Source organism: Tiliqua scincoides, chromosome 9 (genome assembly GCF_035046505.1).
Source record: "Tiliqua scincoides isolate rTilSci1 chromosome 9, rTilSci1.hap2, whole genome shotgun sequence".
NCBI classification, from domain to species: Eukaryota; Metazoa; Chordata; class Lepidosauria; order Squamata; family Scincidae; genus Tiliqua; species Tiliqua scincoides.
Window position 1 is genome coordinate 24,539,390 of NC_089829.1, and position 19,065 is coordinate 24,558,454.

The 19,065-nt window shown below is 42.7% G+C and overlaps 1 protein-coding gene across 2 annotated transcripts in view; it reads right to left on the reverse strand.

The window, feature by feature from the left end:
* BANP (BTG3 associated nuclear protein) overlaps positions 1–19,065 on the reverse strand; it is a 167,292-nt gene that overhangs the window by 75,092 nt on the left and 73,135 nt on the right. For both annotated transcript variants that reach the window (XM_066637040.1, XM_066637041.1), the window contains exons 8-11: positions 16,626–16,793; positions 7,181–7,311; positions 2,641–2,703; positions 337–381 (exon numbers count right to left, since the gene is read on the reverse strand). In XM_066637040.1, coding sequence (XP_066493137.1) covers positions 337–381; positions 2,641–2,703; positions 7,181–7,311; positions 16,626–16,793 — 407 coding nt within the window. The remainder of the gene's footprint in view (positions 1–336; positions 382–2,640; positions 2,704–7,180; positions 7,312–16,625; positions 16,794–19,065) is intronic.

The window sequence follows — 19,065 nt, forward strand, 5'->3', positions numbered from 1 at the left end:
ATGATTAAGTCAAGAGACTATTATTGTCTTAGAATCCGACATCCCCAAGTTTGTTGACCACATCTGGACATGCCAACAGTCAATAAAAGAAAACAGGAGAGGGACAGCCATTCAGTTTGGCTTAACACCACAAAAGTCAAACACTCAAGGAAGTTTTAAAATATATGGACACAAGGATGACGGATAGGTGCTGTAACATTCAAATCTGTTTACATCAGTACCAAGGAAGCAGAAGCTTAATATTCTAAGCTGTCTAATGGGTTTGAAGGGAATGAGTGTTTAACAGTAGTGTCCTATAACACTGCTTAAAAGTTAACTCAAGAGGTAGCTCCCTACCTGGCCGTCTTGTCCAACATGAACCTGATGTATCTGCAAGTTACCCTGCAAAATTGCAAAAAGAAACATCAAATATAAGCAAAACATGAATGAAGATGAAGACAAACTGCACCAAGAACTTTCTAGCACCACTGCTGACAACACTCCCCCCCCATCTCCTTAGAGTAACATTCTTGTATCTGATAAACCAGTAGTTCTCAAACTTTTTAGTATCAGAACCCACTTTTTAAAACTGCACTCTATCGGGACCCACCTAGCTTTACGAAACTTCTTAAAAAGGTGATCTAGAAAGAATATTTTTATTTACTTATTAACAAGTAATGTTTTATTTATTTATTTGCAAAAAAAACAACAACAACTTGATCAATTTCTTGCAATGAAGCGGCCCTAATGAATAGCCTCAAGGCTTGAGGGACTTAATTATGTGACTCAGCCCATCTCTGCCCCCACTATCTGTCATTGATGGACTTGGAAAAACACACACCAGAAAAAAGACATTCAAACATTTATCTCCCTATAGTGACACAAGCTTGCCAACTGCAGGAGCTCGGTTTTGCACAGTAGTTAGCAGCTATCTGATTTTTGAATATCCTCAGGGACTGAGGCAATTAATTATCTGATCTTTCCATCACTTATGTTTTCACTGGAGGCTCTTTGGGACCCACCAAAAATTGGGTCATGACCCACAGTTTGCAAAATGCTGTGCTAAACTTTTCAGGATTTGCTTCCTGTAGTAGGAATTATGTGGTAGGTATAGTGGCCATGGACCACCCACCCCATTCAGATCCCCTCTGAGATTTGGTCAGCAGATGGGCAGGTGAACACTTCTGAGGAGGACTTGCTTTTTCCTCACTCCTGAGGCTAAGACAGGCAGAATTCTCACTGGAGACAATTCCATCAAGCTCCTTCCATGTAAGGAGTCTAACTACCAGCAATACAGCACAGCCATACAGAACAGGGACCAAGAGAAGGGTGGGGAATCTGCAGGATTGTTGGGGTGGAATGTTCCTCCTGAAATTCTTAACAACTTGATTCAAACACACTTATAAACTGCTTTGATGACCCAAAAAAGGAAAGGTGGGGTTGCTAGATCTGCTAAATAAATGCCACTAAAAAAAAAACAGGTCTTGCCCATCTTGGATTTGAGACAAATGACAAATCTGCCAAAATGAGCAGAATAACACAGGGCAAAAGTTTCAGCTAGTTCTGAATGCAATTTTCCTACTGGAGAGAATATCAGATTTATTGGCAGTATAATTTCTGCTAGCTGCCTTTAAACATTTTACATTAAAAGAATTGAATCCCATTGACAAACAAATGTTCCCATACCTTGAGGAGGCTTCCGTGACTGCCTCCCCCACCACAGGATGCAGTGCACACCCCATTGTCGCAGCTGCACCAGCCAGCACTGTAAAATTGAATAGGATTTGGCCCATAGTTTCAGCAGATGCAGCCATGGTTGTTACTTATGCACTCCTCCCCCATTAAATAATAAATAAAAACCAAATAAAATGATTTATTTTTTGTGGAGTTCAGGGTTTTTGTGTGTGTGGGTGTTTTTACAAAAAATGAGAAGTGCAGAAAACACTTCTGTTATGTATTTTCATCTTGTTATCACCATTTTCACTCACCTCTAGCGGTAAGTGAACTCAAAAAGCAGTTGAGCTATTTCCCATGTTTGAAAATTTCATACCATGCACACCCATACCACTTCTAAGTCCCCAATTCCCCTTCCCTGGCTGACACTGCAGTAGCTTTTGGGAAAAATACCTTCTTCAGGTGTTGTGTGCTCCTAGCGAGCTGCACAGCAGCACATCAGGCCTCAAGAGGTAGTAAGACAAGGCTTTCTTCCCACTTGGACCTAGAGCACCTGGAATAGTAAGGTAAATGGGCTGGAGGGGAAGTCTTTCTGACTCCATACTGCAGAAAAATTCACAGGTTGTAATATTCCCCTTGCATTTGAGGCAAATACTGTGTGCCCCCCACTATTTGTACCATCAAGCTCAGAAATAAGATTCTCAGTGATAGCGCTAGTGGGAAGTGACTTTTTCTCCTGCTGAGCAGGGAACAAGTGAAAACAGAGTGCTAACACGAGTCCTGCCCATCTTCCATTTATGTCAGTGGAAGCTGCACAGGGCTGTGCTTGTGGTCTTTGCTTTTTCCTTACACTGCCATGCGGTGCACCGCAGTCTTCTTGTCTCCACTAATGTGTTCTAGCCATGCTAAGGATCAGGGTCTTCAAACAACAATTATGTTAACTTGATTAGTCTCTGCCCAGCTGACAGGTTGGTTTGTGGTGCTCACCTCACTGTCTTGAGTGATCTGGACCTGCTCGCCTTGAGGCACCTGGGCTATATGGAGGTGGCCCTGTGGGATCCGTGAGGAAAAACACAGGAGAAGCATAAGTCAAAACTGAAGGAAGAGAGTTGATTCAAGCACAGGTATGATTATCCTTATATTTATATACCACTTTTCCACAAGTAAACAAAAAAGACAGTTTACATTTCAAGAGGAATAAGAAGGTGGTTCTCTGGCCAGAAAGGTTGAAAAATGCAAAAAGAAATACAGGGTAGACATTAGAGAACAGCCACCAGAACAGACACTTGCTGAGATGAATCAAATTTCCCCATTTCAAGAATACAAACTGCACCTCAACTTTGACAATTTCATTTGGATATACGGCAGGTAAATTGATAAACAATGTCACTTTCAGAACTGCAGCAGCCGCAGCCACTCTCTTCTGAAGTCGTGTTGCTTTGTGCCAATGGCAGAGTCTCTTGGAAGAGCTTTAATTAAAAATCACTGTTATACACCACTGGCCTTTTCAATGACTTAAAAAGAAAAGAACAAGACCAAAAAACAACAACACATTAAAAAAAGAAAAAGAAAAGCCAATCAAGACAAGAGAAGAAACTTCCTCGTGAATTCTGACCAGCCTTTTGGGAAAGAGAGTCACCTGCGACCAAAGTGGCTGCCGCTCTGGCTTTTAAGAAGTCTTTTGTGTTCATTTTCATATGCCTGTGTGTGAAACCAAGATTAAAGATATGCATTTGGAATTCTGTCAAAGGCCTTCCCTTATATGATAATGTAGCAACAATTGCTGCACATGAATTTCAAAGGCGCACAGATCCCTTCCATTTCAAACAGTCTCATTTCCTTTGGAAGGAAACCATCTATTTATAGGGAGAAGCAGCATGCCGAAAGCGTCAGCACAACAATAGGAACAGTATATATAAAATTAAACAACAGATCCAATCCGTGTTGAGATTAGAATCACTTTCCCTTCACACTGTTCATCTCTAACTGGCTTCCAGGGAGAAGACTTTCAAATGTAAATAAAATAAAATAAATCTGTTTGCAGATCAGGCATGTCTTTCAGAGATGATGGGGGGAAAGGGAGAACAGGTTTCTGTAACTGTGAGAGTTTCCTGCTGCAGGACAAGCAATAGTTTCAGGGCAAAGAAATTCTCTTTAGAAAAACATCATAGGTTTGTGCTGAAATAAAGAAATTCTCTGCCAGTAGCGGAGCCTTACGACAAATCAGGTCCTTCTGCTACTAACATTTTTTAAGCTCCAATACACAGATCTCCTGCACAGCATCTAGTCCAGCCCTGAGAATGCCTCTCTCTGTTAAAATAACACACAACTGGCATAATCAAGATGGCACTGTCAGCAAAACATGAGGAGTGTGGAGCAGGCTGTAGTTTGTAAACTTTTTACCCATGTTGCTTTTATCTTGAACTTTGCTCTGTACAAGGAAGGGAATCACCCAGCTTTTTTTGCTGAGGGGTCCTAAGCAAGTGCACCTAGAGATTTGGGCTCCACTGATAGATCTTTGCAAGGCTAAAGCAACTCTGCTGCAGACTTAAGTAGCCAGCCTGCTTTAAAGTGGGTGCCAGGTGGAGGATGCCTGACAGAGCACCTGTGAGGCAGATGCTCCATACTGTAAGCTCCAAATGCGCAATGCCCTCACACGTGGTTCAAATGTTGCCATGCGCTCTGTTGTCATTCTGCCACAAAACAAGTTAGAACATCAGCCTCAAGTGAAGTCAGTAAGTCTATGCAAGTCTGGGCAGTAAAATATTTCAAACTGCAAGGCGAGCTATGTATAGCTGGTGTGTTTTTGTTTTAAAATCCCCAGCCTTATACTGGGAATGGGGAAAAATATGAGACCCTGAATCAAACCCTCTGTTTACAGATTGAGGGAGAAGAAAGAGAGATGAGGTTGGGTCAGTGTCGCTTGATATAAGTGGCTGAGAGTAAGAACTGAGAATTGTCCTCCCACATCTGGAAAGGGACAGAACTTTTAATCCCCATGCTTTTTAACATCTACATGAAACCACAGGGGGAGATTATCAGGGAATTTGGAGTGGGGTGACACCAATATGCTGATGACACCCAGCTCTATCTCTGCTTATCATCTCGTTCCAGGGAGGCTGTGAGAGTCCTGGAGCAATGTCTGGAGGTGGTTGGGGTCTGGATGAGGGCCAATAGGTTGAGATTGAATCCAGATAAGACACAGAACCTTCTGGTCAGGAAATCCTTGATGCAGGTACTGAGTCATCTGCATGCTCTGAATGGGGATGCACTCCCCCTACAGGAGCAGATGTACAGTTTGGGGATGCTTCTGGACTCACAGCTTTTCCTGGAGAGCCAGGTTGCAGCAGTGGCCAGAGGTTTCTTTTGTCTAGCTTCGGCTGATGCGCTAGCTGCGACCATATTTGAGTAGACTGGACTTGACCACGGTGGTCCATGCCCTAGTGACTTATAAATTGGATTGATGTAATGCACTTGATGTGGGACTGCCATTGAAGATGTTTCAGAAGTTGCAATTAGTGCAGAATGCGGCGGCCAGGGTGGTTACTGGAGCTAGGTGGCTTGATTCTGCTGGACCCGCTGCTTCTGCAACTGCCCTGGCTGCCCACTCGCTTCCAGGCCCAATTCAAGGTGCTAGTTTTGACCTTTAAAGCCCTTCACAGTTTGGGAAGGTTATTGAGAGATTGCCTTGTCCCATATTTTCCAAGTCGCCCTCTTAGGTATCTGAGGGGGCTTTCCTGCAAGTGCCATCTTTCTCCCAGGTTATGGGGATGGCAGCACAGGGGCAAGCCTTCACAGTAGTGACACCCCAATTATGCAACTCCCTACCAGGGGAATTAAGACCTACCCCCTCCCTCATGATGTTTTGGCAAGGGCTCAAAACTTTTCTGTTTCATTTAGCATTTGCGTTGTCTGCCTCCTGTGCCTCTACAGCAGTTTCTTGTAAGTTAATAGTTTTGCACTCTTCCAATTGGTTTTTATTTATTTTTAATTTATTTATTTTTGAGTTTAATCATTGTTTTTTTAAATTGTGTCTAATTTTTTTTCTATAAATGTAAGCCACCTTGGGCATCTGTTCCGGCAGAGGAAAGGTGGGATAAAAATCTTTTAAACAAACAAAAATGCTCTGCCCCAGCAATCTAACTGTCTGCCAATTACAGGCCCTCTTTATCCATGGATTTGGAACCCTGGATTTGACTCAAGAGCGGGTTCCAAACCCATGCTGAAGGGCCTCACCTGATCTCCTGGACATGACCTGAAGCAACCTCCAGTCAAGTCCAGAAGGCTTTCTGAGGAGGGAGAGCTGTGTACTGCCTTCCCAAGCCTTAGAAGGTCAAGGTCTTAGAAAGGCACTTCGTTTTTGCTAAACTAGAAGTGCCTGTCAGAAGGTCCAACCGTGGATTTCAGCAGCCACAAGAGTTCCAGGAATTGAACCTCCCCCCCCCCCATGAATACCGAGGACCTACAGTGCATACAACTTGGTTCTTCAAGAAGTGCTGGACTTCACTCCAACTCACCAACACTGAAAAGAACTGCAAGTGCTTGGAAACTTAAGAAAACAACAGCAGGAGAAGTATGCATTCCCTCCACGTAGCCATAGGGAACATATTTTTGTTCCATGCAACATTGCCCTTGATTTAATGACATGAAATACAGATACGGAAGCCAATGCAAGCTTTCCAAGGCCCACCAATGCAAACCTTTAAAGAAATACAAAGGCTTCAGTAATGGTAGGAGTGTCACGCCTAACTTTTAAACTTCCTGCCTTCTGTGGGTTTTGGGGTCAAAGTGTTAATTTTATTTAAACTTTTTGAAAAAGAATTTAATGTCAATGTTTATAAGCTTTGCTTATATACATGAATTTAAATGGATACACATGTAAGGAATTTGGCTAACAGATGTCGAAAAATGCTTCAGAGCGCACTTTGGAAAAAATGAGGATAAAACGAATCACAAATGAATTTCCAGCTTGCTAGTACTTGGATGGGAGGTTCACATGCATAAGCCACTGCAATTGTGCCCATGCACTGGAAGGCATAAGTGATCATTGGCATGCAAGCTACTCATACAAAACTCCTGCAATTATTCAAGTCAAGGGGGCATTCAAATTCTACATGGACACAGTGCCCCAAAATGTTGCAGTAAAAGCTTTAGGGTCCAATCCTATCCAATTTTCCAGTGCTGGTGCAGTTGTGCCAGTGGGGTGTGCACTGTTTCCTATGGTTGAGGGGCAGGCACTGGGGTTTTCTTAAGGTATGGGAACATTTGTTCCCTTACCGCGGGGCTGCATTATAGCTACACTGGAAAGTTGGATAGGATTGGGCCCTGAGGCTGCAGTCCAATACACACCTACCTGGAAGTAAGTCCCATTGAACTCAGTGGGGCTTACTTCTGAACAGACACGCATATGATTGTGGTGTTCGTAGATCATTTTTTGGAATAAAGGAAAGTCTAGATCTAAACTGCAAATACATAAAATTAAACCTGCTTAAGAGAACAGAAGGGATTGTAAAGAATGAGTACATACTACTTGAACTTGTCCATCTTCCCCTATTTGATGAATCTGGACTTGCTGGGCGTTGGCTAGGGCGTAGTGAAGGGCTTGAGGCTGGTTTGCCTGTAATTCATTTGGGGCAGATGTTGTACTCTGAGCACTCTCTGGAACAAAACAAAACAAATGTGCAGTGTTACTGGTTGGTATCTCTCTACCTATGGCTACGCAGAAAGTTTATATGCTGCAGGAAAGCAAAAGACTGAGGACAGTGATCATTTTGCAACTAGTGCTATGAGAACGGGACTGATCCCTAGTCCTACTCAGTTATAAATGAGTTGATCCAGAACATGAGTAGGTTCTATAATGACATCTTTTTATTACTGAACTATAACTGCAGCTCATTAAATTAACTAAACTGGAAAACATTTTCAGGAAAAGACAATAATTATAAGACACCTTTTCATCCAGCTGCACAAACTGAAAATTTTTTGTATGCTCACATAACTCATTTCTGTTTTATTAACCTATAACTGGTTCCAGATTAATTAGAACAGTTTTCAGTTTGGAAGGCAAGTTTCATCCCCCCTGCCCCCGCTCTAAAGTCACTTATTACCTTGAGCCCATCCAGTTGTGACTTCATGTTTCCAACACGCCATTCAAACCCGCTACATAAGTTGAACAGCTGGACAGTCTGTGTGTCCAAATCTATAATCCTGAATGTTCCCACTTTTGTTCACAACTGAACAATGGTATTGGGAAAGTGACTCACTTGTTATATTACTGCCATTTTTCAGTATTCAATCATTTTATTATTTAAAAATAACTCGTAGTAACTTAACTGCAAAAGATGGGAAGAGGAGAAGCAAGTAAAACACCTTCAGTCCATATGCAAATCACAGCAAGCTTTGAAGTGGCCAAACTTTCATTAGAAACAGGTTTCTTGTCTTTTGAGTGACTAAAGACTTATATAATTGAAAAACTGCTCAAGATTCAGAAACAAGAGTGATTGCTAGACCTGGCCATGAAAATAATTCAAGGGTTGAACCACATTTTTCAACTTTTAATAGTTACCACCACAAAAATACACTTTCCAACAACATGGAACTGCATTATGGAAAGGCAGCACCCACAGCACTACATGATCTCTAGATGTGCATAGAGGCATGAGTGAGTGAAAGGATCCTGCAAGAACATAAGAGCCATTTTCAACCACTGTGCCGTGGCACACTGGTGTGCCGCGAATGGTCCCCAGGTGTGCCGTGGGAATTTAAGAGAGGGTCATTTATCAATAGGACCATTGGGGAATGTGAGCCCCCACTGACAGCACAGTGTGCCTTGTCAATTGTCAAAAAACTGATGGCGTGCCTTGCCAGTGTGCCGCAAGATGAAAAAAGTTGAAAATCACTGCTGTATAGACTGAATATGGGGAGCCAAAGATAAAGTCAAGATTCATGCCTGGTCTACAGGGTGAATAGTGTTATTGTCAATGGATAAGGAAAAAAGCAGCCAGGATGAGAGATCAGAAGTTTAGCCTTAGACAAACGGAATTGAGATGATGATGAAGAATCCAGGCTGAAATGTCAGGCAGGTGGTTTGAGATGCAGGATTCGAGGAAGGGAGAGAGGAAGTTTGGGGGAAGACAAGTAAAGTTGAGTATTGCCTACACACAGGTGATGGGTGGTGATATGCTTGAATGGATGATAGGTGATACCATGGAATTTGAAAGGACAATCAGGGACACTGAAGGAAATCAAGTGGCCAAGAATAGACCTTCGAGTGGCCCTGAAAGAAGAAAGGAAAGAGGGAGAGAAGCTTACCATGAGGGAATATGGAACAAAACAATTGACCAGAAAGGAAAAGACCCATTTGATGATAGAATCATAAAACTCCAAGTCACAACAGGAGTTATGAAAGAGAATAATCAATTCTATCAAAAGCAGTGTAGAGGTCAAAGAGGACAGAATTATTTGGATTTGGCACCAATTATTTGGTCACCACTGAGGGCAGTTTCAGAGGAGGTTAGCAGACAGTGGATGGAGAGAAGTGTTCTAGGAGTTGGAGGCACAGAACAACAAACAGGCAGGCAGTTGAAAAGAGCAATATGGTTTCTTGAGTATAGGCGAGACAGTGGTATGTCTGAATGCAGTAGAGAAGGAGCTTGAGGAGAGAGACAGGTGAATGATATGCAGAGGAAGGGAGACACCATCCTGGAGTGAGGAAGGAATGAAATCAAGGGGGCACATGGAGGGGTGCATGAGGATAACAGGGTAGTCAACATATCTGGATAATACAGGTTGTTTATAAAGTAAAACACAATAAAACCAAAAGAAAGTATTATCCTCAAAAGCTAGCAGGCTGTCTCCTTGTGCCAAAACTGCATTTCCTGGTAGTGCTCTTCTGCTCCTGAGAAGTATAGTTACTGAACACAAAAAGTTAATTCATTAGCGCTCAAGTAATCAAGACCTACATCACATTTCAAGCAGCAGTGAACTTTGTTGGGAACGAGCAACACAAACAGACCCAGATTTGTCGCTGACCAGCTGCTTTTCTATAGATGTTGGAAAGCTATTTTTAAATCCCCTGGGTTAAAGCAGGGACTGGTGAACACTACAAACAAAACACTCAAACAAAAACCAAGCATTCACAATTGCATCTCTCAAGAAGGCATGTTTGCTTATAAACAGAAATTCCGCATCTGGTTGCAATGTTGTAGAAAAGGGAAAAGGGGCTTAGCACTATCTAAACCCCAGATCAACATTCATACACAATGGCCAGATGCACCACCATCTAACAAAATCCTGGAACTTAGGTAGAAGTAATATTTATCCATCTCTTACATTGCTCTTTTTAAATATATAAGCAGATATTACATGCTGCATTAATGGAAGAAAAATTCAGTTATGGATTGTCAAAACATACACTATCTGAACTCTCTTTTACAACTTTAATATTCTGGAGAATCCACAGCTCATAAAGAGATTCTGCAGTTGGGCTCTTGTGTTTTCAAACTTTCCAATGTGTTGTTTAGAGAAGAGGGATTCCACTAGGCAGCTGTCCAAATCCCTGACTATTCTGTATGTATAGCATTGCAGGTAACAAGCACCTATCCTGGGAGCATCCTTCTTTCTGGACAAATGCTGGATTGCTGAGAATTGAACAAGCTCCTCAAGGAAACAGAGCTCTTTGTACAAATGGAAGATTTGTACTGAAGTGGATTAAAAAACAACAACATAGGAGACAATTTCTTTAAAACATTCTGCTTTCAAACCTGAATATGGTACAAATCTGTAGGAAACAAGCCAAGGTAAAGAGACTTGGGTTTCTTCTTTAATGACATTCAGCAAGCGTCTAAACACTGGACAAAATGCCCAGTGCAGACACAGACAGCTTCTGTGGCCCGTCTCCAAAGCGACACCCCCTTCCAAGCAGGACAGAGAGAATTGTCAGAGAAAGGCAGTTCATAATTGTTTCAAAAGCGGGTGTTCTTAACTTTCCAGTCATAAAATTATGAGCATTCTTCACTCACAGACAAAACCTCTGGCTGTTGCCACATTGTTTTTTTCCATTTTTAAATTAATCTAGGCCAGATCATTCCAAGGTCCGAGCAGGGTCTGCAAGCACCCTATAAAACCTCAGGGTCAAAAGTGGCCTTCCCAGAGCCATCTGAGACTGATCAGCAGCTTCAACATCTGACAAGCCCCACATCTTATTCAAAGCTACCCCCTTGAAGAAAGCATGCTGGTACTCTGCACCAGGGGTTGGCTCATGGATTGCTGGCTTACATACATCTGGCAGCAAACAGGAGCATCTGATGACAATGAGGCTACACCCACAGGGACATTTTATAAGAGGGATTAAGCAAATGAACTGCCAAAGAAGTACCCTTCATATATCTCTCACACCAATCGCTCCGTGCTCCTCCTCCACTCTGTGAGGTCATTCCTCCATTCCTGCCTCCAACTTCATGGGGGGGGGGGGACAGAGTTTAGCTAATCCTTCTACTCTACTGGAACTTGGAAATGACTGAAATGCCACATTTTAAGAGGATGTGTACATGCCCACACACGCATGCACACCAAGCTTTTCAGAAAGAGTTGATGGCAAACCATCTCAGCAGATTTGCTTGCCACCTTTATCAGGAAAAACAAGAAACTAACATACCAGACCAAAGCCTGGTTCTGGGATGCACAGCCCAGACCATGGCAATCGATAGCTCTAGCACAAAAAGTGGCATTTTTTTTTTCCAAGCAAGCATGCCAAAAGAATGTGTGGGAAAAAATACTCTCTGAATCCAGCACGCTGCTCTGGTTACTGCAAGAAAACTAGTAAATCTCGTGACAGCTGTAAACTTGCTCAGACAATTAAACACAGAACAGCTTTAATAAGCATCTAGGGACAGTAGGAGAGGACAGGATAGCAAGACAGGAGGATCCAGTCTTTCACAACTTCCATTAGTTGCTTGTTGCTTGGATCTCCATTACTCCTCAGAGAACATAAATTGTCTTTTGTTTAGCATGGTGGATGGTGGCTGCCATGTTGGTACCAATTTAGGACCCTAGGGGAGTATGGAATCTTTCAAACTTATACAGAACTTTTCAACCTGCCTTTAGCTCAAGCAGTTTCGGCCATGACCCAAGCCAGTTATTACAAATAAACAAAGTCTTGCAGCACTGTAAAGACAAACAGATTTGTTGTGGCTTTTGCAATAAATCTGCTCATTTTCATAAGGTGTCTCAGCTCTCTTTTTGGTGTTGCTGTTAACAAGCGAATGTGGCTACATCTATAGAATGAAATGCTATGAGGGCCATATTCTGAAAAAGCTCAGGAGCTGGGGAAAGAGGGATCCAAAAAATCTATGGCCTCTCGTCTGCTAATCCTTTTATCTAACTGGACACATCGACTCACACCTATCCTCCATTCTGCCTGCCAAGAGGATAAAACTCTTCCAAACTATGGAAAACTTAGAAGGAATTACAAATAATAAAAACCATGGCGAGACCCCAGTTTGGCTGGGGTCCGGTCCAACTTACCTTCCACATCAAGAGAAAATAGACATGGAATAGCTATTATTATTTATTGCTTGTATTTATGCATTTGATCTAAAATTGCCCTGTGTACTGGATGGCTACCAGCTCTTTTGTTCTCCTGCTTACTCGTTTCAAGGCTGAGTGAGATTTCCAAAACATCTCTTGTTTAAACAACAGTTTTCCATACCAAAACTGGTCACAGAAAGTGAACAGCAGCATCAGGATCAGCCATAATCCCCTTATCTTGCATATGCATCAGAAGGAACACATTTGTTGTGTAAAAAAATAAAAGTACAAACCTAAATACAATGTGAAGAGGAGTCAACACCAGCATTAGCAAATTAATGAGGAAGGAGAATTTTGATCTGAGAAAGACAATACACGTGCTATAACATAGCAATATGACATAGACAAATGCCTTAATTTCAAGTCAGATGACCACTGTGCCTAGCCCAATATTGTGCAGCCCATCAGACAATACCTTGCACAGAATTCTGCAGCTTCAGAAGTGGTTTGTCCTGTATTGTGGGATGCCTTGCTTTTTGAGAAGTGCAAACACGAACCTCTTTTGGCACAGGGAGCTAACTGCATGGCTCTTGGAACTTGATGTTATCCCCCGTACACTCCAATAATATTAATCAAATTGCAATAAGGGTCAATCTAATCCAATCCAACTGGCAAACAGTGGTCACTATTTAGGCATATCTCTGTTAGTTCCCAAGCCAAGAGATCTCACAGCCCACAATGCTCCATTTCCTGTTCTTATATCCTGAATAAGATATTTTCTTCACCCAAAACTGCTTCTCATGCCACCCCCCCGAATGGCTGTCAGTACTCCACTGCACCACAGCACCTCAGCTAAATGACTAAGAACCAAATCCAAACCAACTTTCTAGCACTGATGCAGCTGTGCCAACGGAGTGTGTGCTGCATCTTGCAGTTGGGAGGGGGGCAGTCATTAAGTCCTCTTCGAAGTAAGGAAACGTTTGTTCCCCTACCTTGGGACTGCATTGCAGCTGCATTGGTGCTGGAGAGCTGGATAGGATTGGGTCCTAAGAAAGAGCTTGCAAGCAACAGGAGACAGTCAGTTCTTAGTGCGCGCATATAAGATCAGGGACCACAGCTTTTTACCGATCTTGCCCTTTCCTAGAGGTGGAGGGCCAGGGTCTCAATGATCATACTGAGTCATAAATATCACTAGCAATTGACTCTTGTGAACACACCAGAGGACTGTAGGTTTCACAACAAGCAGTACCCTACCACAGGATTGCAGGATTGAAACATCAGCAACAATTAGATACACATGTGATCATTCTGGGAAAAATCAGAACATCCCTAACCCCCCCACCACTCAAACACACGGTCCAAGTCATACCCCATCTTTTGGCAAGAGTACAAGCCACTTAAGTCTAGTCACCTCTAAGTAATTCTAGTCACTTCCAAGTACGTGAAGTGGGATAAATTCCAGTCATCTTTACAGCCAGCCATCTTTCGTGAGTGTGCGAGAGTGCGTGCTTTACAATGGGCTGGCTGGGAGGAAGACGAGGAGGAGGAGTATTTCTCAAGGACCTAAATTCCAGTTCAGTTCAAGAGTCACCTTCAACTGCTCCCAGAAGCAAATGTTACCATAAAAGAGGCTGCCTCGGTTCATAAGTAACGCTCTTTAAAGCCACACTTGACAGCTATGTTGTCATAAGCGTGAAATGCAGGCCTCTGATTCCTTCAGAGTTGAGAAATATTACCTACTTTCCTTACTACCCAGCAGTGGGAATTTTGTTAGATTCATTATCTGGAGGATATAATAAGTTGCATATGACTGTGAATTATGGGGTTGTAATTCCATTAAGGGGTTCCAGGGATGTCAAACCACAGAAGTCAAGCCAGAGGGGTTCCTGTAGGTATTTCAACATGAAGATGGAATTACAGCTCTATCCTCTCAACACTGCTTTTTCTCTTCCCCTTCCTTATAACTTCAGATGTTCCTATCTTTCTTCCTACTAAGCCTTCTCACTCTCTCCAGGCTGCTTGGTGGAGAAATACAGAGATTTATGCCAAATACAGAGATTTCCAAATCTGACCTGCTTTGCCCACCACAGCTTGATGCATTAGTGTGGAATGTCGGATATACTCATGGTACACCCAGATTAAAATCACTGCATAGCTTTGGAGCTCACAAGGTGGCCTTGGGCAAGTCATTCTTTCTCCTCACTGTGCTGTTGTGGCATTAAATGCTCTCTCAGCTCCTATGTGAACTCCAATGCAAGCTGTTAAGGATTTGGAGCAGCTACTGTCAGGGAACAGGTAATAGGTATCCAGGTACAAAAGCTTGAAACAAGAAGGGGAAGTAGAAGTCCCAAAACTCAGGAAGAAGCTTTGCCCATGACTCACTGAATCCCACCCCTTTGGTACTACTAATTGCAGCCTAGAACCCCTGTCAGCAACTTTCCCATAGTACATACTTTGACTGTTACTATTTTATTTGCATTTCACTTGTCTGCACAAAGAGGCACTCAAAGTAGCATACAATTTTTTAAAAAGTGCTGAAAACTGGAAGAAAATAACAGGGTTAATAAATATTAAAACAATACCAAAAGCAGTTAGTGCAGCTATCCTGAATACAAAGATTCTTAAAGCCCACCTTGAAACAGAAAGAGGGGATCTCCCCCAGGAAGGTATTCCACAAACAAGGCATCATCATGGAAATGCCCTGTCCCCAGCCATATCTCCAAGGCAGAGGGATCCCAGAGCAGATCTTAAACTGAGACAGAACCTCTGTTAGGTCCTCAGCTAATGGCTTTAAAAGGTCAATACTAGCTCTTAACAACACCTTTAAAACTCAACACAGAGAGTGAGTTATGTCTCCCCCTGCATGAACTCTCTTGCTTCTTCTGTAGGATGTCCCTCTTCCAAGCCCTTTCTCTACAAGACATGAGAATGAGGTGGTTGCAATACTGGTGCTCAGTACCAACAACACCCTACAGGTAAAAAGAGCCCTCCAGAATGCTCAACATCTGTATGCAGAGACATATAAGCATATAGCTTTATGATCGCCCAGGGAAGCTATCATGTTTAAGGAAATTCAGAAGAAAAACTCCATCCATCAATATAGCTGGTATGGTCACTGTGATAATTAGATGTTTTGGTAAGGACTATCAGGTTGAGCATATACACATTTTCCAGTGAAAGCAAATTTTGTCATTCCTTGCCTACAAAACAGTGGTTAGTGTTAACACGAAACCCAAACCTTTATGGGGGCAAATAAGTTTATTTTCTTTCCTTTGGGCTTCGGGCTTGCTTCCAAACCCCTGATCGTAATATATAACATACGAATGTTCCACAACCCTGCTTTTAATATAAGAATGAGCCAGAAGGGTCCCAAGAGGACATTCCTTGGGTCAATATTTTGTCATGCCTAGATCTATGTAGAAAAGCATAGCTGCTCCCTAGATTTCTGGGAATGTGTACATTTTCTCAGGATAAAAAAATGATTTTCTGAATGAAATTAAGTGTATCCTAATAAATGAAACGGTTACACTATATTGCAGGTTCCTACTACTTTAGGAAAGGGCCTCAACTAAATTACTGCTATGAGCTGATGCCATGGGTAAATATTGTATAAACCATTCCATCAGAATAGATAACTACAACAAAAAGGGGGTCCTGCGCACTAACTTACTATGGTAAAAGGTTTTGTGGACTGAAAGCCCACTTTTTCAGATGTGAGCAAACAGCAAACCAACTCCACTTCTATACAAAACTGTGGTGGAAATGGCACTGTGCAGACAACAGACCTATGTGATGCATAATTCTATCAACAGCCATGACAGAAACTGTCCTGTGATCAAGATGCAGGCTGCATGGACACTTTACTCAGACACCACCCCCACAAGGGTAACTTCCAAGTAGCACAGTTGATAAAAGAAAGGAACACATAAAATTACAACTAGTGGCATCACTGTAGGAAGGAGGGTTACACAGACATACACATACCCAGCCATTGCAGAAACCAAAGGAAACAATGATGCTGCCGCATCAGCCAAGTAAAAAAACTGCAATCCTATGTACACTCTCCTTGAAGTAGGCCCCATTGAACACAATAGGCCTTACTTCTGAGTAGAAATGTATAGGATTGTACCATGAGAGTGTGTCGGGCATAGACTGGTAACCAAGTCATTTTCCTTTTGTGTTTTTTTTTTAACTGGCCTCAGTTTGCCAACCCAATCAAATAGATTGGGAAAAAAGCTGAGATCTTGGAAAGAGACCTCTAAGAGCTTGGGCAGAGCGGTATAGTCATGGATAAAGGGTGTGGACCCAAACAGAGCCACATAATCTGCTCAGCCGACTTCTGGCATGTGAAATTGCATCACACCTGGTTTTAGGCATCTCCCTGTAGTCAGGACTAGAAGCTTGCTTATTTGTGGCAGGGAGGTGGGGAGGGAGATGTTCTTTACCTGAGCCACTGTAAGATGATGAGGAAGGCGTTCGTCTTGAAAAGCTTTTCACTGCAAGACTCTGGCCTCGCTGTTTCCGCCGCCAAGCTGTTCGACATTTGGAGTCTATGCTCTGCTTGATCCGATACCAATCAGACTCTGTGATTCCAAATTTATAAAAAAGGTGACCTGTGAAGCAAAGCAGAGCAGACAACAAATGGTAAAACCCACACTTCATGCAAACCTGATAAGTAGCCTGTGGGGGTTAATTCATTGCACGGCAACTCCAGAAACACAAGATGACTATCTAGTCCTATTGCTACCCACTTCTTCGCACGGAATATGCATCTTTACCTGGAATCAGAGGCCTAGAAGGGAATTCTTATAATATCTCTAAATGACAACTTAAGTTTCTCATTGCTTTAACAAAGGATCTTGAGAATTGCAATTTGATGGGAGTGCTGAGAATCCCATTAGAGATCCCTGGTCTTCCTCACAGAACTACAGCTGAACTGCAGCCTATGCTCACTGGCTTTCCTATTGCATCCAGTTTCCTTGACAGCAGAATACTTGAAACATGCACCAGAACCCCCATTAACATCCCAGAACCCCAAAACACACCACCTCTTCTTTGAAAATCTCCTGGGAAGTAACTTTCATTGCTCTTCTGGTTGATTTGATAGGTCAGCGACAGAACTTTTGCTGTGCATGTACAGCATTCCTAGGCTCAACCCTACTTCAAAGGAGACCTTGGAGTGCCACACCAAATCAGGGCATGGGTTAGACAACCTTGGAAGGTTCTGTACCCAAATACTGCACCATACAAAAGACTTGTACAGTTCAGAAGCATTTTGTGCCATCCAGTCCAAAGCCATACAATGGTCTGATATAAATAGAGCAGTCACCAGACACCGGTTGTATTCAATTGTTCCTTGTGACAACTATCTCCACATGGCCAACTGTCTGCATAAAGGAAAAGACCTTCTCCACACCATTGCAAATGAGTCACCCAGCCCACCCTAGCCTGGTACAAACAGAATGGTGATCCTCTCTGCAGCAATTGTCAGCACCCTGGATAAACATGAATCAGAGGTGTTGCCAACATTTTGCACTTCTGAAAAGCAGAGCCAGCTCCATCCACCCACTTCCAAGTCAGGAGTCCTTAAGGAACTGAGAGGCAAGAGGATTCTACTGCAAGACTGGGCAGAACTTGCACTGACTGAGGTTTGTGGAAAGCTCCACCAAGGCTGACAATGGATTAAATGCAGACTGGGTTTTAAAAAGGAGAGCAACCACAGCAGATATACGAGTTGTTTCAAATGTGGTAGGAACCCGTGGGCTGTACTTCCAGGAGAATATGATCAAAAAAATAAATGGAAACTAATGCATTAGACATCGTCAGCACTTCAGAAGTTCCCACTTAAAACACCCTCTAGCTATTTTAATGAAAGAATCGTGCCACAGTACCCACAAGTGGGCCAATTTCTTATTCATAATTACAGCAGGGCACATCTCGGTCAGCAGCACGTAGCCTATGGGCAGTGGAGTCATAGACTGGAATTAGCCAGAATCACACCAGGAATTGTGGAATCTGAAATGGATTTCTACTGCCATAGACAGAAAAAGCAAATGTCGTTCAAAACACATTTTTGTTCTATTTAGAGAAATACTTGAATACTGGTAGACAATTTATGGTAAAGATTCAGAAAACAGGAGAAGTTCCAATGGGACTTCCTGTAGAAGGTAGCAAGCTTTCTATCTTCATACAGCACAGTGTAGGGATAGAAACTGGTGGTGGATCCAGGTCAGTTTCCTCCAGCCCTCAGCAGTTCAGGAGGCCACAAGCAGCAGCAGAAGCCATACAGAACAAGGTAACTGGACCTGCTGAAGGTCTGTCCTCCGGGGCCAGATCGGCAAGGTTGAGCAAGGGCCTTCCCCAAGGAGTCACTACACCAATAGTGAGCAGTTGGGGGTCTGACTGCTGTACAGGTTCCTCTACCTTTTCCTGAATAATCTCAGGGCACTGATTCAGGGCATGCCCAGGTCAAGACAGCTCTACCTCAGTAGGCCAGATTGGGGGGAAAAAGAGAAACCTTGAGCTACCAAGCACACACTGTTATCAAACCTGAATTTCAGCAAGGGCCACCATCACTACTATTACTGTGCAGAAACAAATGAACAGGTTTCACAAAACCCAGTTTTTGTCACAATGTAAACACGGGAGAATAACGGAAAGGAGGATGAAGAACAAACAGAGCAGTTAGCAGCATGGTGAGAACTATCATTGGATAATATTTGGTCAACATTCCTTCAACAGAAGTGAAAGAGAGGCACGCTTGTTTCTAAACTGTGAATGTACGGATCAATTGGGGGCCATTGAGAAGTATTTGTCTGGAAACAAGCTTTTTTATAAAACAGTGATAAAACACAGCAACATAAAACTCAAAGATAGAAAGGTTAA